Below are 18,327 nucleotides of genomic sequence, written 5' to 3'. Positions count from 1 at the left end.
TCAAAAGCCAGTATATTCACCTATAGGGAGAAGAAAGACATACAGAAGTCTGTTATGTTACAACAGCAGTATGCTTGGTGTTTCAGCAGTGTAATTTAAGATTGACACCAACCTCTGCTAGTCATTTTCCTTCCTAACAAGCACTGCTCCAGATGATGCTTGCCCATGTGGATGTGCTTCTGCACTGCGGTCTAGCGAAACATTTCAGCTTTTAATTTTCTGTACAGCAGGTGCTAGGACTAGGAGTCTGTCACCTGACAGCTCCTGAGAGCATGTGCCATATTGCTGAGCAAAGAGTCAGGAGTGACTCAAGAAGTGCTCGTTTTCTTACCAAGTCTGCGTTTCCTGGGATTGCATCTCCTTGGACAGAGAGAGCCTGAAGGATGTTGCCCAGTGCTGCAGAGCACCACACTGCAGTGGAAATACAGCTACAAGACAAGAATATTTATGTTATGTGTAGAGGAGTCTTATTTGGCAAATATCTGGTATGTACTGACCCCAAAGGGGATGAACTGAACCCTTGAGTGGGTATATTATTTACTGCTCTTATAAAGCCATGCCTTCAAAGGGGTGACTAATAACTCCAGGCAGCACCCAGAGAGCCAAGATCTTCCGCAGCGTTTGCTGCATGCACCACTCCAGGCTCACGTACCAGGACTGACAACAGCACATGACAGACCATGGAGGCAACTCACCTGCTCTTGTAACAGAGTTGTGCCTTGTACAAACGTGAACATCCTCACTTCAAACCTCTTTAGGTGCTGAGGAAATTTTACTCTGAGGCCATAATTAACTTTGTGGAAGACAGTTCTGTAGGAGTCTTCACTGTTTTCACACCTTTTTGGGAAAGTGAAGGAAAAGGTATTTAATCTAAACCTTCATTACTTCAACCAGATCTTTAAACAAAGCAAGGAGGTGAAATACAAAGAGCTTCCCTCTCTTTTCCTCAAGCCTTAGGGGTATGGACAGAGCCTCCCCCATTCATGATCCTTGCCTTTGGCCACAGTCAGAGTTGTTTCTTGTTCTTTCTTTCCAGTTGGAAACTGTTAGCTAGAAGCACTGCTGGCCACCCCCATGCCCTGCTGCCAGCAGAAGGCACAGCCACTGTGCTGACACTGACATGTACTCCACAGCCTAGCAGCCATCGCCCACCAGGACAATGCAATGCATCCAAGCTGACTTTTGTCCTCTTCCCCTGTCCTCCCACCTAAGGTAAGGGGCCTTGTGCTGAACAGTTACCAAATACAGGAGAGAAGCCCTCCTTACCCGTTTATAAGGATGGGCCACTGTGGAAGGCTATCCTGGCTTTGGGAGTTCGTAGCCCAACAGTCATCCAGGTTTAGTTCTAGTCTTGCATCTTTAGGCTGGAGCAGTTCAACTTCAAAATACAGTGCCTCCCTCAGGTATTTTACCACAGGGTATTCTGGTTCCTGGTAGGGCTCTGAATAGGATTTCTCTAGGAGAGAGTATTGATGTTAGAGTTTCATTTTTACAGAGTAAGTATTCACAAACTTTCTGCTTCACTTTTCTTTCCACCACCGTTTACTCTGGCACAGTAATACTGAAATCTAGGGGAGCATATGCGTGTCAGCAAATGGGGATAGGATGGCAGAAAAGTAAGAACTGGCAATGTAAGCAAAGATCTGAACTGTATTCCTTGGCTCTAAGGATCCAGAAGTGAGACACTCCTCCTTCTGCAAAAACCCATTGGATAGTTATTCAAAACTGTATTTTTTTTATAAAGGTACTGGGGGGGGGGTCAAGTAAAAAAATTAATCAGAGCCACTCCACTCAGGGTGAGTGTTTGGTTCAAGCTTCAGTCAACCCTTTCAGCTAGCAGCATTACCATTTTACAGCAGTATTGCATGTAGCTTCCTTCACTGACACAGGTTATAATTATTTTGGTACATGCTAATGAGTTGATAGGGGAGAAAAGCTGACATCACATCCACTACACACAACTTTTAGCATGCCCAGACCGAGCAGGAAAGACACATGTATCAGTGATGCTAAGTCTGATCCACCACAGGTACTTGACCATGTATGTTGCATTCTGGAATGGAATTCCTCTGTTAGAGGCCTTAGAGGCTTCCACTTCAACCTTGGAGATATTCAAAAGTCATCTGGACATGGTTCTGGGCAACCTGTTCTAGGTGGCCCTGCTTGAGCAGAGTAGATGGACAAGATGACCTTGAGACATCCCTTCCAACCTCAACTGTTCAGTGATCTTACGGATTCTAATCATAAGTTTTACCTTTGAAAAGCTTCATTGAAAGAGCAAGAGCGCCAAACCCTGGCTTAATACTGGGTGGTGGGTTGTTCTTAGATTCATATTGGATATCAACAGTCTGCTTGACTGCATACCAGCATACAAATTTCAGTCTGAGGAAAAAGGTTTAGCATTAGATTTTTAGAGACTAAAATACCTTGGACAACCTTCTTCTAGGGAATGATACTTACTGGTATACTGGTGTATCATTGCCAGGTGTGAAATAGAGTATATCGTTTTCATACATCATAGCTGTGCTATTGAACTGAAAGATACACATCATTACAAACAGGACAGTTACACTAGAGCTTATTTTGGTTTTGACACAATATACACATCCCTTCTCTTGACTGGCAGGTTGCACTGAGCAGACTACGCTTAGGAATGGCCAGGAATTACCAGCCAACAGCCCTATGCCTACTGAACTAAAGCTGACAACTATACTACAGTCAAGAAGAAACAGTTTATTAGCTAACAACACCTTGAATAAGACATAACACCCCAGAAAGGGAGTGCACTGAGCCTGAGAAAAAAAAAAAAGAGATCAGTTGTTTCTGTTGACAGAATCAACATATAGCATGAGATGCAACACTCACAAAAGCAAGCTGCATATGTGGTGACCTGACTTTGAGCATCATCTGATCTTTTGTTATTTTGGCAGGTTTTTATTTATGCAGTACATAGGTGGCAGGAACGGGACCCACTCTAGTCTTGGGCTAGGTAGTCATTAGCAACACCTAACCAGCTTCTGTACGGCATATGAGTATATCTTGACAACGTAAACCCACATTCAAGTCCATTAGTAAACAATTCAGAGATGTTGTCCTGGTTTTGGCTGGGATAGAGTTAATTTTCTTCCTAATAGCTGGTACAGTGCTGTGCTTCGGATGTAGTATGAAAATAAGGCTGATAGCAGCAACTAAAAACACCAGTGTGTTAAGCAGTCGTAGTGCTTACACTCAGTCAAGGACTGTTCAGCTCCCCACGCTCTGCCCGCGGGGAGGGGCACAAGAAGCTGGGAGGGGGCACGGCCAGGACAGCTGAGCCAGCCTGGCCAAAGGGACATTCCCTTCCAGCTAACATCATGCCCAGTGTGTGAACTGGAGTTGGCCGGGGGGTGGGCATCCCTGCTCAGGGACAGGCTGTCCATCACCGGGTGGCGAGCAATGATTGCACTGTGCATCACTTGTTTTCGTATATTCCTTTACAAGTAAAATTATTATACTCTTCCTTTGTTGTCCTATTAAACTGTTTTTCTCTCAACCCATGAGGTGTTTTTTCCCCCCAATTCTCCCCCCATCCCACATGGGGCAGGGGGGCTGCAGAGAGCGAGCACTGTGTGGTGCTTAGTTGCCAAGTGGGGCTAAACTGTGACAGGTCTCAAACTGAAGGCTACTTTTCAGAAAGCAACCCCTGACCTTGAAAGCCATTTTTACCAAATAAAAACTTCTTCCCAAATGAATTTAGTATCCTCAGAAAGAGTGGAAATGTACTACTTGACAAAAGTCAGCTGTGACCTTCTTGGAGCTTCTGCTCAACTCTGAGCCTTTGCCAGTTCTAGTGATAACCCTACCCCAATGCAGAGTAAACTTCACATGACTGAGCCCGTACCTTTCTACTTGTTCCACAAGTGTTCACATTGAACTTGAAGGTTGCAGTCTTCTCTGTCACTAGACTAGGCTTGCATCGTCTATCCCTCAAGACAAGTAGGCTGGTGTCCAGATCTGCAACTCCCAGCAATTTTACTGCGGTAACAACCACAGTACCATTGGGTAGGCACTCTGAAAGAGAAAAATACATTTTCATACTCCTTTATTTTGTAGCCTAGCAAAACAAAGATGTTCTGTATGGATTTTCTAGAAAGTTTTTTGGCAGCTCACGAGGGTTAAGTTTAGAGCAAGACTCATCAGTACTAACACCTGATTTTCCTCAAGCTAACCACCAGTAGAGTGTGCATGGATGAAGCTGGTAATTTCACTTACTTTTCTCCTTCTAGGAACTCTCATCCTCTCCCAAAAGGATTATTCTAACCAAGATATTCAATACATTCAATACTGATGAGTAGCTTTAAAGTGACTAATTAATATGCTGATCCTCCCCCCCCCCCCCCCCCAAAGACCCCAAACACATTCATCTCCAAAACACTTTTTAAAAAACTTCATGATTTTGGAGGTGTGAGGGGAAGTAGGTTTTCCCACCTCCTTCCCCCACTCCTGTGCTAGACAGGATAGTCACTTCCATCTGTAACTTGTGTTGTAGCATATTACTTTGTAGGAAACCTGACAAGCTAATAAACAAAACTTAATAAATAAACTCTAGAACCATTTCAGACTACATGGTCTTGTGTGACTTAGTTATGCAGCTCAAAGAGCATTAATAACTAATCCCCAACATGTTATTACGTATTAGCTCTGAAGGTGAAAATCTGCAGGAAATTGAGAAGTCCCTCCTATTAGCCAAGGTGATGCCATCCTTCAAGATTAAGTGGAATGAAGCCTTTATTCCAGAGGTATGAAAAGCCTAGAGATGACAATCACAAATTAAACAAGAGAATAAAGACACACTGTTCAACCAAAGTATTCAAAAATTAAGAGGGCAGGTTATCACAAGCCAAAGCTAATGGTGCTTGATCTAAGTCAAATCCACAGGAGAGATTTTTTTCTTTTTAATCTAACAGCTCACACTGAGCTTTTTCAGTCATTTTGCAATACAGTGCAATAGAAACTCCAGCGCATGTACAGTTGCTGTTAAGATAGGTCAGCCCTGAAGTGCTTGCAGGATGTTGTTTTTTCTTGCCTGCTTCTGCCAACATTAACCAAGGGAAATAAAAGTGTTCTTGAAAGGACAAAATAATATTCCTCCATTAATCCTTTGAAATCTACCTCAAAGGGAAGTTTTATTTCACCTTCAAGGACATAGTGTATCATGTTCATGTCTTACAGCTAGAGCATACTTTTAATCGCTACATGCTGGCATCCTTACCTCATAGTTCACATGGGAAGAAAGGAAGGGGACAGAGATTGCCAAGTGAGTGCCATTGTCCCTCAGGCTGTAGTTGTACTTCTGTGCAGCCTCTGGTGTCAGGTGCCAGTCTGAGATGAAGGGTAGCCAGTTTTGGTCCACATTCCCACGAGTGATAATGAGATGAAGGTTCCTCTCACCACAAAATCCTCTTGCGCTGGGTAGTACTGTTAAGAGTAGTTAAGAGTCAGCCAGCATGCTAGCTTCCATCAGAGTTTACTAGGGCTATTTAGGACTGACAGTATCCCTGGCTCAAGTTAACAGCCAAGTTCACAGCCAGGTTAGTCGCAGTCAGGCTGCTACAGTTTTGCCCAAGTTCCATTAGTTTACCTGCATCTTTAACAGCAGACACTGCTATGACTGGGACAGTGAAGGTCTCAGCTGTTGGATGAGTTTTGAATGCAAGTGTGACATTCAGGGTGTATGCTCTCATGTCTGCTTTCATGTACTAGGAAAATCATATTTAGAAATAGAAGTCACTAAGTGACACCATCATTTCTATACCATGGTATGCTGCAGTGTCCTAGTACACACCTCTTTCTTAATGCTTGGTGCATCAAATGGGACTTTTATTACATAGGCTTTGCTTCCATTAGCGTATCTGATCTCATACGTTAGATAGCCGTACTGAACAGCTCCAGGTACAGCAACAGTTGCCCCCTCAATCATTAAGTTCACAAGCTCCACATCTGGAAGGAATGTTCCCACTGTCACATTCATTAGCCTCTCACTCAGATTTGAGTCTGAAAAGGAACACAGCAACATTAAGCTCTTACCAGTACGAAAACTTTCAGTAAATTCAACATTAGGCTACTTACTGTTGATTATAGCAAGTTCTACTTGTTCAAATGCCGTTTCTATTTCCTTGATGATAGTATGTTTGGTTAGTCCCCATTTGTTATCTTCCCACTGATGTTCCAAGAATAGGTTGATGGTGTATTTTGCCCCATGCTGTCCACTGCTCACAGAAGTCTAGAATTTCAAATCAACACCCTTTAGTATAATGTGATTTTTACATTAAAGTTGCTTTGTAGCATCTCAAGGTCCAGCTAGAGTTACAGCTCTAAACAATTGTCCTCCTCAGCTCTGTGGCCCTGCTTTTATACTGGGAAAGAAGTCTGAAAAACCAACACTTTTGAGGAATCATGAACTCTTAAGTGGTCTTTACTCTATCACTATTATTGGCACTTGCTGTATCACTATTATGGGCTCCATTTTTGCTTAAGAGTTTAATATTAATCTCAGAATACTCAGGGGACATCCTTTTGAAAATTGTCCACTGCTCCTGAGTTTCAAATCAACAGGGGACTTTCACCAGCAAAAGGGCTCCTCCTACAATTTCCTTTGAAGTTCAGTTGTGACAGCATTTGCCCAGGATTCAGTTCACTCCAGGCAACTAGATTTAGATGTATAGTCTCATCCCATCCTAATATCATACGGTCTGGTGGACAAATGAGTTGTTCCCATTCTCTTAAATGGTCTGTGTAAAATACGACAGAACCCACGCATGCTTTACAGTCCAGTTAGGACTGTCTCCAAGGAATACAACAACAAGACTGAAAGGCGAAAGCTCTGCATTAGCCTGAGGAAGGAGACACTTCAATAGTTCTGTATATGATTCTGTCCATCTGCGCTTGTAAAAAAAAAATTCTTCACAAAGTGGTATTTACAAGAGCTATCTTCGGCCAGGACTTTGGGATTTTTAATACATCCTTTTTCTTCTGCCTCATCCCCATCCTTCATTTGGAATGAATAGGACGAAGAATTATTCCTTCACAGGGAAAAAAACCCAAAACACACACACAAAAAACCACAAGAACAGAAAGAGTAATTCACCCTCCACCTAACATAAATAACTAACCTTGTAATAGCCACCTTCTGCACCTATTGGTATCTTCATTGTAATTGTATTTAAGTCATTCAACAGCACATACTTCCTGGAATCCATTTCTTCGGCAGAGAGTTTGCGTAGATCCACACCAGCTTCAACAAGCACATCCTTAAAGCTAGTTGCTCCAGCAGAGAGTGGTTGAATATATTTTGGAACAGTCCAGATGATTGTTTTGTTAGCATAGTCCACACCATCTTAGGGACAAGGTATGAAAGCCGTCAGCTCGTTACTCTAGGTGTAAGTCAGCCCCTGTACATTTAAGCACTGGAATGCAGGACCACATTTCTCACCTACAGGACACGCCACAGCAGTATCCACCACCAGGATCATCCTTCGCTGTTTGTAAAACGTACTTGATCTCACTGCAGAAAAGGCAATTCCCTGAGCCTGTAGGAAGAGAGAGATCTGGTTAGACATACACGACATGGCAAATTGCTGGGCCAAGAATGAGCACACCAACCTCGACCAGCTGAATTTGTGCAGCCGTGTACGGTATTCGCAGCAGAACCCTTGTGTCTGTGGTGTTGAGTCCATAGCCCGCACTCCAAGCGTCGCTCACAAGCAGAGCCTTTTTTTCTTCCGGCTGATGAAACACTATTTGCCATATTGAGGTTTCTCCTGCTTTTGCCTATCCAGAGAAATCCATCAGCAGTTTAAACATTCTGTTCAAAGTAACGTTGAATGATTTATTGCGTTGAACTGACCAGCAGTTTTGTTGCCTTATTCTAAATACCACTAGTGTGATCCCGCTCCAGCCTTCCCCTGCTCAGCCTCGCACGTGCAGAAAACTTCCCGTACTAAGAGCACTGGAGATTAACTGCTCTGCTGCGTTGCATATACAGGGCCCAAGAAAAAAAAAAAGCCTATCCACAGTTCATTCCTGGGCCATGATGTCTTGGAGACAGTTTTCGTTGCACAGTCTCTTGCCTGAGGAAGACAATTTATAGCCTCTGAGAAATGAGTTTCCATTTCTTCCTTGGAGACATGGCCTACAGATATCTGTATTTCTAATGTACAAAATCTCTATGCTAAAACCACTTGGTACAGAAGTTCTGCCCTTCCTACTGACTGAAGTGCTTTTTGAAAGGACATCTTACGCTGTGCAGACATAGAATAGAAGGATGTTGTGCCAGAAGCATCACTAGCTTTTACTAGGAAGAAAGCCTGTAGCTTTACCTCTGGAAAGGCGGGAGTCCAGTCCTCAAGTTCATCTTGAATGAAATCTTTCACGGTTTGCGGAACCTCCCTCCTGACAGAAACCTGAAGGGAAAAAGCCTCTGTAAGGGGCTTGCTCGTGGCATTTGTCTACTTGTCTCCGATACCCCGTAAGTTTTTTGGTAGAAAAAGTATAGTAGAACAGTACAGAATTCAGAAGGGAGACTAGCATTTCCTAAAGGGAGGTTCCCACCCCCTGCAAGTAAAAAAAAAACCATGGCATAAAATGCTGTCATGCATGGTGCATTCTCTATAGTCCACTTGATTTCAGGTTCTTTTTATTTTTAGTATATCTTCCCTTTTCGACTTCCAGTTAAAGCCCATATCCTCTTTGAAGTGGAGTCCTTTTTCCCCATCCTCTTTCTTCTCCCCAGCAAATTCAGTAGGGAAACTTCCTTCAGTCTCTACATTCTGTTGCCAACTCAAATAAGACTTGTTGAGGCACCATTCAGCAAGTTCAATCCATTATCTCAACCTTTTGAATACTATTTCACAACTTTATTAATGCTGGCTAGTAGGTTATGTACGCGTAATATAAATGTATCCCTAAACTCAGGCTGCATGCTGTGCATTCACTAGCGAACTGTTTGTGGTGGGGCATTCAAATTCTGTTTCCAATACACACTCCTAGCATCTAAAAAGCCTCCAGAGAGAGTATCTTCGAGTATTTACTTTCTTACCTTAAGTACCTTCCCATTTGTACTTCCAGTACTTACCTCCATGTAGTTACTTTCACATACTAACTCTCTCTGACTCCATGGGCCATGATGGCAACTTGCACTTTTCAGATGAGTTGCAGCATTCTGCATATCTGGAGTATGCGATGCTTTGATTTGTATAGTTACTGTGAACACATCTTTCTGCATGGACACAGGGAACACTTGCTTGTTAGACCAGTTTTTCCTAGTTAGACATGACCTACCCTTTTGAATGAAGAGTACCTTACAAAATCCACCCAGCAGTCCTTGCACAGAAGAGCAACGCCATACTGAAGTGTTACTGTTTTCTACTTGGTTAACTACATAGGCTGTATACCTATAGCTACGTAGCAACATAAATACTTTGGGGAGCAGCCTCAACCTTTCACATAGCCCCAGAGCTGAACAAAAAATTCTCCCTAAAATATAGCTGATCTTGTGTTTTATGACATAGTAGCAGTGAGCAAGCAACACAAGCAGCCAAAGCTTTTGAGCTTTTACCCTAACATGTCTCAGACACTAAATGCTAGAATAGAATGCAACACAGCTGCCAGACAAAATTGTATATTCTTATCAAAGAGAAAACAGTTACCCTTCAAGGGCATGTGTGACATACTCCTTCATGTATTCATCTGTAGGCCATTCAAAAGTCAATACCATGGAACATTCTCAGACCTCTGGACACATTTGAGGAGAATTAAATCATTTTCTGCTCATAGATGTTCAAGATATTATGACACCTCAATTAATACCTACCAATAATTTGGTGATCTTTTGCATAAGGTCCATATATAACAACGCTCTAGTCAAAATGCCTATAATAGACTTACCTCTAAGTGAGAATGGCAGCTTAGTGCAGAAGCACGAAACTCAATGTTACTCCAATTGTTGTAAGTTACTGTATAGCCACACTGTGATGCCATGGCCTCATCTAGCTCCCAGGCTGTGCCAGATTGATCTATGGGCAATTAGCAAAGAGCAGTATTAATGAGTATAATTCCTCCTTTGCAAACTCCCTCAGCAACCTGACCTTGTCCCAGGGTTCAGCTGATCCCGTGCCAATACAGCCCAGCTGCATGCCCTGGGCTTAGACACAAAAGAAAAGTGCAAAGTGTTGAAAATGAACCATAACAAAGTCTATAGAAAGTAAGAAAGGTAGAATCACAGACAGAATGGGAGAATGGGACAGGTAACAACAGCAGCTCGAGGACTGAAAACAGAAGTCACCAATGTGGAAAGATATTAAATTCTAAAGGGGCAAAAACCCCAGTAGGCACAGAACAGTCAGTTAGGTCATCAGTGTCAGAGTTGTTAAGGTGACAGACGATGACAACCTAGAAACATCAGGAGTCTGATCTGTGGCTGGCATAGGGCCATGTTTCTCTCTAATGCCTGCCTGGCCAACAGAGTCTCTTCAGAGGTCTTACCAGGATGACAAGCACACTGAAGCTTAGCTTGGATTTTTTAGGCTACCTGTCTGTGTAATTTTGGGCTTTTTTGTTTTGTGTTTCAGGTTGTGGGGTTTTTTTCTTCAAAAAATAATTGCTTAATACTTTCAAGCTGTACATCCTCCAGTTGCAGAATGTCTTTATGTATGGATGAAGATGCCTGAACAAAGAACATACATTAAGTGGGTTTTCACACAAGTTTAACATTCTAGAAAGATGGATGTGGATGTCATAAACTATATCTAGTTAGATAGCCAACTAGCATGGAGGGTTAGTTCAAGGCTGAGTTTACATTTTACACATACAGTTTTACAGTTGAATCATCAACTATATGTACATGTTTATAGCCCAAAAACTATCTCACTCTGCTCTTCCAGGACACTCTGTGGTGCTTTTCACTCAAATGCACCACTTGTTGATTACTAAGTCCATAGCCAGGGGACCCAGATAAACTTAACGCAGTTAAGAAAAATTATGTGCCTCCACCAGGTCCCTTAGCAACGAATGTGGAAAGCCACTAGTGCAAACCAGTAATGTAGTGCCAGCTTCAGATAGTGAATTTTCAGAATAGTATGTGCTGTTTCTGGGAAACATTTTTACCACGAGGGAAATCCACCAGCATTAACATGGTGGATTAATGTTAACTGCCATGTACATTTTGATTTGAGTCCAAATATAGCCATGATTAGACTTGATATTGCTAAGTTATCACACAACAACTCTACAGGATGGGTTATACAGAAATAAAGGTAGTGGTTGGCTTTACTTACAGTAAGGTCCAACCTACTAAGCTCTATGATTTTAAAATAATCCAGGGAATTCTAGTATAGGAGAACTTCAAATATTTCACCATGTGTAATTCCCTCTCCAAGTTCTACTTACCAACAACAGAAAAAGATAAATATTTGTCCTCAAAGTATTCTGCACTCAGTGTTATACGCAAAAGGCTCCCCAAGCACTCCGCACTCATGGGTCCTGTGTTGAATGCATTGGAAGACTGCTAAGTAGGGGATTAAAGGTAACATGCAAACAGAAATTTGTTACTTCCCAGATTGCTTTATAAAGTCAGTGTTGTGACAGTCATATTGTAGCACTTCTAGTAAGGAGGTGTTAGAGGGTTCTTTGTTTTTTTTTAAAAACCAGCAATACTTCCAAGAGAAAAGCCAGCCCTGACATCAGTATTCCAATACTATGTCTGGTCAGCTGACAGTGCTGCCTGCAGTAGCCAGTCATGGAAACAGGATTTTGAAATAGGGACAAAAAAGCACTGAGTTGGCTGCCCCCATCTGAACCCCTTGAATGGAATAAAACAGAACAAGAAAGTTCAGAAAGTCAAGAAAGCCTCCCCGCCCACCCCCAAAAAAGAAAAAAAAAAAAAAAATCACCAACTAAAAAACCCCAAAGCCCCAATCAGAAAAAAAAAACCAAACCACCAACAAACCAACAAACCCAAAACCCAGACAAACCCACAGATGCCTAGTCACAAGAGAAGCCACAAGCCAAGTCCGGATGGGGAGCAGCCACATCAGCTACCCATCAGCCTACCCTGTTCACCTGCCTGAGTACCAGTACCACAAGGCAGTTGGCTCATGCTGGGAAAGGGCCACACAGGAGTAAAGAGGATGGCTTGAGAAACTCAAGTACCAAGATGTCACCACAGCATAAACCAGGCTATGGCTAACCTAACCTCTTAAAAGCAGGAAAGAGGTACAAACTGTTCTAAATGTAGAACTAGAGACAAGAGAAGACTTTCCATTTGACATATATTTCTACGAAACCAGGATTTATTGTTTCAAATGGAAGTTTTTATGGTATTGTGAACTAATGTTGTTACCGAAGAAGTCAGCAAGAAAACCCTCTGACACTTAGTTTGAAGTTTTAGAAGGCAGGCATTCCTTATCGCAGCGCTGGATGCACGGGGCGTCGCTCCACCTAACGTGCATACCCCGAAACAAAAGTTCATCCTTTATATATCTTAAGACATGAACATTCACACATTTTCCAAGAACTCTCCACCTCCCTGCCTATCTACTACATTTACATAACGCTGGCATTGCAAAACTACACTAGGCATGCGCGGGGGTCTCGGGTGGTCGTCGGTGGTCATTTGGGGAGGTAGCCCCCACTCCTTTTTCCTTTTTATGGTCACGGGTCTCCTGAGGATAGTTTCTTCTCCTTGGATGTTTGCCCCTTTTGTTGTTCAGCCAAGCGATTCTTTCTTATCATCCTTGTTTGAACACTCCTGCTAGGATGTTTCTATTCTCAGGGTTAAGGTATCTTCTCTGTACTCATTAATTTCTCAGTCCTTGTTCTTAACTCTTCTTTGGTTTGATTTCATGAGGCCTCTTGGTTACCACTGAGGCAAGTATAGCCTAAGAACTATGAGAGTAGGCTGTTAAACATAATCACACAGTTATTAGGCTAAAGAAATCTGTACAAAAGTTAGACTAATCATGTAATCAATAACCCTTCAGAAAGTACATAAATGTATCAATGTTAACTAGTCCTTTTATAGTAACAGTGCATTTCAAGGGCTGAGGGGATCCTTTTTGCTAGAGAGTTCAGCCCTATAATCTTAAATTAACCAGAAATGCAACTCTCTCAACAGAGCTGGTCATACTAAGGAGCATTAGACAGATGCTGGTGAACACAAACTTATTCTGCCCATATTCCAAGCTACCAGCCTGATCCACTGCAGAAGTTACCTAATTGCTCCAAGCTAGATAAAACCTCCTCCAGTTTCTTTTGATCTTTGGTAAATGCTGACATGTTTATACAGCACCCATAGTGTGTAGGGCAGACAGTCCTAGAACAAGCTCTCTGTATCTGTTCTTCTAGGACCAGCTCCGTTTCGTAAGGAAGCGGTTAAAGCCGACAGAAGTTTTGGTTAAGAAAACAGGCAAAGCACTGATATCTTTATAGTATTTAAAAGACCTTACAAATTGTACCATCAATAACAATAACTAGGCTCAGGAAAACAAGAACAACAATAAAGTCCCTATTAATTCATCAGTACTTGTTACCAGATTAAGGAAAGGTAGAAATATTTTCTTAATATGACAGTACATAAACCTAAAGATTGGCCATGAGTAGTTACCAATAGACATCTGTATGTTTGGAGTATCTCAGAAACATGTGTAAGTATGGCTGCCACAAGAGCTTCAGACTCCTCTGAAACACACACACAAACACAGATATCACCTATGAAAGAGTCTGGAAGTTGTTACGTGAAAGCAGTTTACAGCAGCATTACCTGGTCTTGCTCTGGTCCATGTTTCAGAGATGAATATCCCTATTAGTAACAACCTGTAAGAGAAGACAGGGATTAGCAGCAGCTTCAGCTGTGACAACAGCATGTTAACAAACTTCTGTGTTCAAAAAGTCCCAGTCTCGATATTAAACTATTCTTAAATTTAGAGCTAAAGATCTAGATTTGGAAATTGCAAAATGGGATTTCCTCAATCACCACTAGAAAGGCAGGGAAGGTAAATCAGAGGAGTTCATATATTTAATGTCTTACGTAAGATGATTTATGTTTAGCAGCCATGAAGCTCTCACCTCTGTACCAGACCCAGGTCCATCATGAATTTGCTGATCCTCTACCTGTAGTGCTTTTTCCCCTTACAACCACACACAAATGAAAATCTCCTTCATCAGTTTTGCATAGAAATCAAAGTCTTTCTAGTTTCCCAACATCTTAGGTTAAATAGAAAGGCTGCCACATTTATACTGATGAAACTCATTTTCAGCTGTTTACCTTCTTAACTATGGACCTATAATTCATGTCACCTGTTCACTTGCTTTACTGATTAAATCTGCTCCTACCTAGGTCCCTTCAGATGTCATGGCTGCTAGCTCCTGACTAGCAGGTTGTCAAAGGTAGTGGGATAATTGGTGCTGTTCTGGGAAAGTGTATGAAAAGTCATTGTTTAGGAGTTACTTCTCTTCACCCTTTTTTTTCTGTGGGGGATTTTGTGTAACCTTCCCTGGACAGCTGAAGTTTGCCAGCAGCAAATGTGTAAAATACAGTTTTAAGGCAATTGGTATAACAAAAAAGGGAAGGAACTGTTGACTTTCAAGGTAAGTAGTCAAAGCTAACAGTAAAAGGGAACATAGCTGGAGACTGATGAGTGTCACAAACTAAGTTAAGAACTATCTGACAGGGTTATCTGTGGGAGATCTAGACCACAAATCATTCCCAAATTTGAAGAAAATTAACCCAAAAACTGTGGAGGAGTCAATCTGACCACAGACAGATAGGAGAAAAGGACCCTAAATTTGCTGTGTGCCGAAGAGAGAGAAATTATACCTGTGGCCTTGGGTCTGAATCAGTGACAATTTTCCACCATTATCAGCACGCGTCCACTCTGGTCACTGTGAGTGATGTGTGGGAGCATGATGTCCCCAGGGCTGTTGAGCTGAAATGCTGATGGTCAGAAGGTGGCCAGGTCACTTAATGTGCAAAGGCGTTGCTGGGGTATCTGTTCACGTTTTCTGTAAGTGTTGAGTGTTGTTTGTGTATAATTATAGCAATATCAGTAGCATAAACAATAATAACTGCAATGTTGTTTCATTATTGGGTATAATAAAGGGTGCTAGAATTCAGTGTTCCTTGTCTTGTTCATCATTCCATTCAGCTGTCAGTCACTCTGTGCAAATACATCCTTAACTCACAGAGCCATATTTCCCCTGTGGCAATGATAATTTCTACTCTTTCATGGATAAAATATTGCTTTGACTTCCCCATTTTCTTTGTAAACCTATGTATTTTCTAGCAACTTTACTGGGACATAAGGAATATTATGCATGTCAACACATGCCATTTTTCTGTTTGAAACACCTTTGTCAAGAGGCAAGCTTGGCAGTGTTTCCTAATGAGTGGTCAGAATTGCCCGCATCCCTCTCTGTATATATATTTTGTATCTAGTCTAAACTTACACTGGGGTTCCTTTTGTCCTAGCCTTTTGCCTGTAACATTCAGCGTTTGGTCCTTCCTTTAAACATGTGAAGGCTGTAGGAGCCGTAGAGCTGGAAGATATGGACCTGTTGGAGGCGGTCCAGAGGAGGGCCACCAAAATGATCAGATCACTTCTCCTATGAGGACAGGCTGAGAGAGTTGTGGTGTTCAGCCTGGAGAAGAGAAGGCTCTGGGGAGACCTTCTTGCAGCCTTTCAGTTCTTAAAGGGGCTTACAAGAAAGATGGGGACAGACTTTTTAGCAGGGCCTGTTGCTATAGGACGTGGGGTAATAGTTTTAAACTAAAAGAGGGTAGATTACAACTAGAGATAAGGAAGAAATTTTTCACCATGAGGGTGGTGAAACCCTGGCACAGGTTGCCCAGAGAGGTGGTAGATGCCCCATCCCTGGAAACATTCGGGGTCAGGTTGGACGGGGCTCTGAGCAACCTGGTTTAGTTGAAGATGTCCCTGCTTGTTGCAGGGGGGGTGCACTAGATGACCTTTAAAGGTCCTTTCCAACCCAAACTATTATATGATTTATTTGTAATTAACATCGATGTCCTCGAGAGGGAGCTTGAGGCTCTCCTACCGGGCTGCTCAGTCCGGTCCCTCCAGCCCCCGGCACGTTCCCGAGCGCAGCCTCTGCAGCGACATGTATTCAGAGTGTGTTCTTAAACCCGACAAAGATTACACAGGGTCGTTTTAGTCAGACATACGTATTTATGCTTCTAATCACGCTAATCTTACTGCACCACTCCCACATCTTAAAGAGTATAAAAATTAATTGAATGTAAAACCCAAAGTTTGCCGTGCTCCAAGATACTGGGTTTTACCCTGGCAACAAGTGTTATGCCCAACTGGTTTGTGTGGTTTCCTTCTGAAATTCCCTATCTGATAAATTTTTAACTTTACAGGGAGTTTTCCTGAGAAGCACTATCCACCGAGGATACTACATAAATAATGGATTACAATAATAAATAAAACCATGATCAAGCAGTCAAGGCTTAAATATAGCACATCTCTGTTTGTTATTGCTAGAGTAGAGACTCTTTGAATTATGGGTTTATTTCACTGTGCAGTGTAATTTTACAATATCGCAAAAAAGTTATTACACTTTTCCGGAACTTGATTTCAGGTACCACCAGGAAAGTGCTTGAGATATCTTCTAGCTTGCATCAATTCTATCTGACATTTAAAGCACATCTGCTCTGTTGACAAGCCCATCACACCAATTATATGGTAAGTGTCAAGGTTGCCCATGCTTTTTCCACCCCAAAAAGGTTCTAGCCATGTTTCCATCAATCCTTCAGTCTGCCAATACTCACATGCAGGCTGAGGTTGTGGGCAAAGCGGCATCCTGGAGGTGCCTTATTCACTTCTTGCAGTTTAAACAGGATCATGATGACTAGCAACCATATACTGGAATGGGAAGAGAATTGCAGTAGTCCTGCTACAGCTCAGCCTTACCACAACTATACTGAAAGCATTACACATCTAGTTTACCCACACAGTCCCTGTTTGTTTCCTCCTTTTCTGTTTTTACCAATCAACTGTAGATTAATTCCTAGATTCTTTTAAGTTTCTGGGTTGTTGTGGGGTGTTTTTAATTTTTTTTTTTAGTATATAGCACATATTGTCGTGGTCCACAATTATGATTCTGGGCAATACAGTAACACAAATCTGAGATTATTTAGATCCAGTCAAACCTAAATTACCAGCTAATTTACCTAAAAAACAAGAAGACTTGTCTGTCACAATTTTAACTTCTAAAGAATACTGAAACCTGAAAGGCTCTATTCAAACTCTGTGGCCAAGATGACAGACCAAATTTTCCTTATGGCCTTTCAATCAGTATCAGGGAAAGGGGAGGAAGAAATGATGTAGTATGATGCACACTTTCAGGGCTAACAACCATGTGGAAGCATGCTCCGGTGTCAGCATATTTCGTGTTACCAGCCTTTCAGCTGGTAACTGATAATTCTCCCACAGCGAGCAGTGACTGGGCAGTAGGGTCAGGTCACGTAGTGCCGTGACCCTTAGATAAAGAAAAAGAGGAGATCTGTACAATGTAATACGGGTATCTGTTAAGTGTACCTTAAAAGCTATTTTGACTGCATGCAAGAAAGTATGATGAAGTCAAATCATAGTTCCTTTAGGATTAGGTAATAGATAATTCTATGCTAATAGGGATAATAAAACTGAGAGAGATTTTCCAGTCTGACCCTTATAAATGGACCCTTGTAAAATGTCCACCAGGAAACGGATTACACATTTTCTTCACAGGGTTGCAATTCAGAATAATAGATATTGTCAACTACTTTATCTGTCTCTCTCTGTTTCCTCCTCCTCCCATGAATCTGTTCCTAGACAGTGTGTTCATGTGCTAGCCTAATTCAAATATTTTCCATGTTAAAATACCAGAGACAGAAAACACACAGTTCATCTGTAAGTGATATCTGCAAGAGCAGACACATTAGATAGAACGAAGCCATTAACTAAAACTCAGCAACTTAGGCTGGGCTGTTTCTGTTGCAAGATATGCCTCCTCTGGGGATACAAATTATTTCCTAAATCATCACTGACTTGATTTTCAGTTAGTCACAGTCCTGCTACAGGAGTACAGTAGCTAAGATCCTCAGAGGGTCAGGAAACCATCTGTCTCAGAGTTACGGGTGGTTTCTTTTGGGCTCCCCTGTATTCAGGGGCAGTAGGTATGATGATTGTCAGCTGACAATTCACAGATTAAACCAAGGACCAGCACATTTAAAAGGACAAATGCCCCTAATTAAAGCTTTATAAGGCACACTATGGTAGTTCCTTCTTCTCT

The 18,327-nt window shown here is 42.0% G+C and overlaps 1 protein-coding gene across 1 annotated transcript; it reads right to left on the bottom strand.

Annotated features, from left to right (window-relative positions):
• Positions 1 to 11,512, bottom strand: LOC104614546. The gene is made up of 19 exons (XM_010282989.1): positions 11,425 to 11,512; positions 9,925 to 10,052; positions 9,113 to 9,256; positions 8,358 to 8,441; positions 7,642 to 7,809; positions 7,472 to 7,568; positions 7,152 to 7,375; positions 6,109 to 6,262; positions 5,825 to 6,033; positions 5,621 to 5,738; positions 5,252 to 5,457; positions 4,672 to 4,789; positions 3,881 to 4,050; positions 2,461 to 2,534; positions 2,255 to 2,382; positions 1,267 to 1,456; positions 696 to 837; positions 332 to 428; positions 1 to 20 (listed from the first exon to the last, which is right to left on the bottom strand). Exons 1-19 carry the CDS (start codon positions 11,510 to 11,512, stop codon positions 1 to 3), a joined length of 2,559 nt encoding a protein of 852 aa, XP_010281291.1.
• Positions 11,513 to 18,327: the final 6,815 nt, after the last annotated feature.

The sequence above is a fragment of the Phaethon lepturus genome, unplaced genomic scaffold (assembly GCF_000687285.1).
Source record: "Phaethon lepturus isolate BGI_N335 unplaced genomic scaffold, ASM68728v1 scaffold35972, whole genome shotgun sequence".
NCBI classification, from domain to species: Eukaryota; Metazoa; Chordata; class Aves; order Phaethontiformes; family Phaethontidae; genus Phaethon; species Phaethon lepturus.
The sequence above is the reverse complement of the archived record's forward strand: the minus strand, read 5'-3'. Positions and strand labels throughout refer to the sequence as shown.

Bases quoted from the DNA above. Each gene is read 5' to 3' on its own strand.
- LOC104614546 (XM_010282989.1), bottom strand. From the start codon at position 11,512: ATGAGTGCGGAGTGCTTGGGGAGCCTTTTGCGTATAACACTGAGTGCA. The intron at 7,569-7,641 runs GTTGGTGTGCTC...CTCTTCCTACAG, and splicing joins CACAAATTCAGCTGGTCGAG to GCTCAGGGAATTGCCTTTTC. The intron at 2,383-2,460 runs GTAAGTATCATT...CTTTTTCCTCAG, and splicing joins AATGATACACCAGTATACCA to ACTGAAATTTGTATGCTGGT.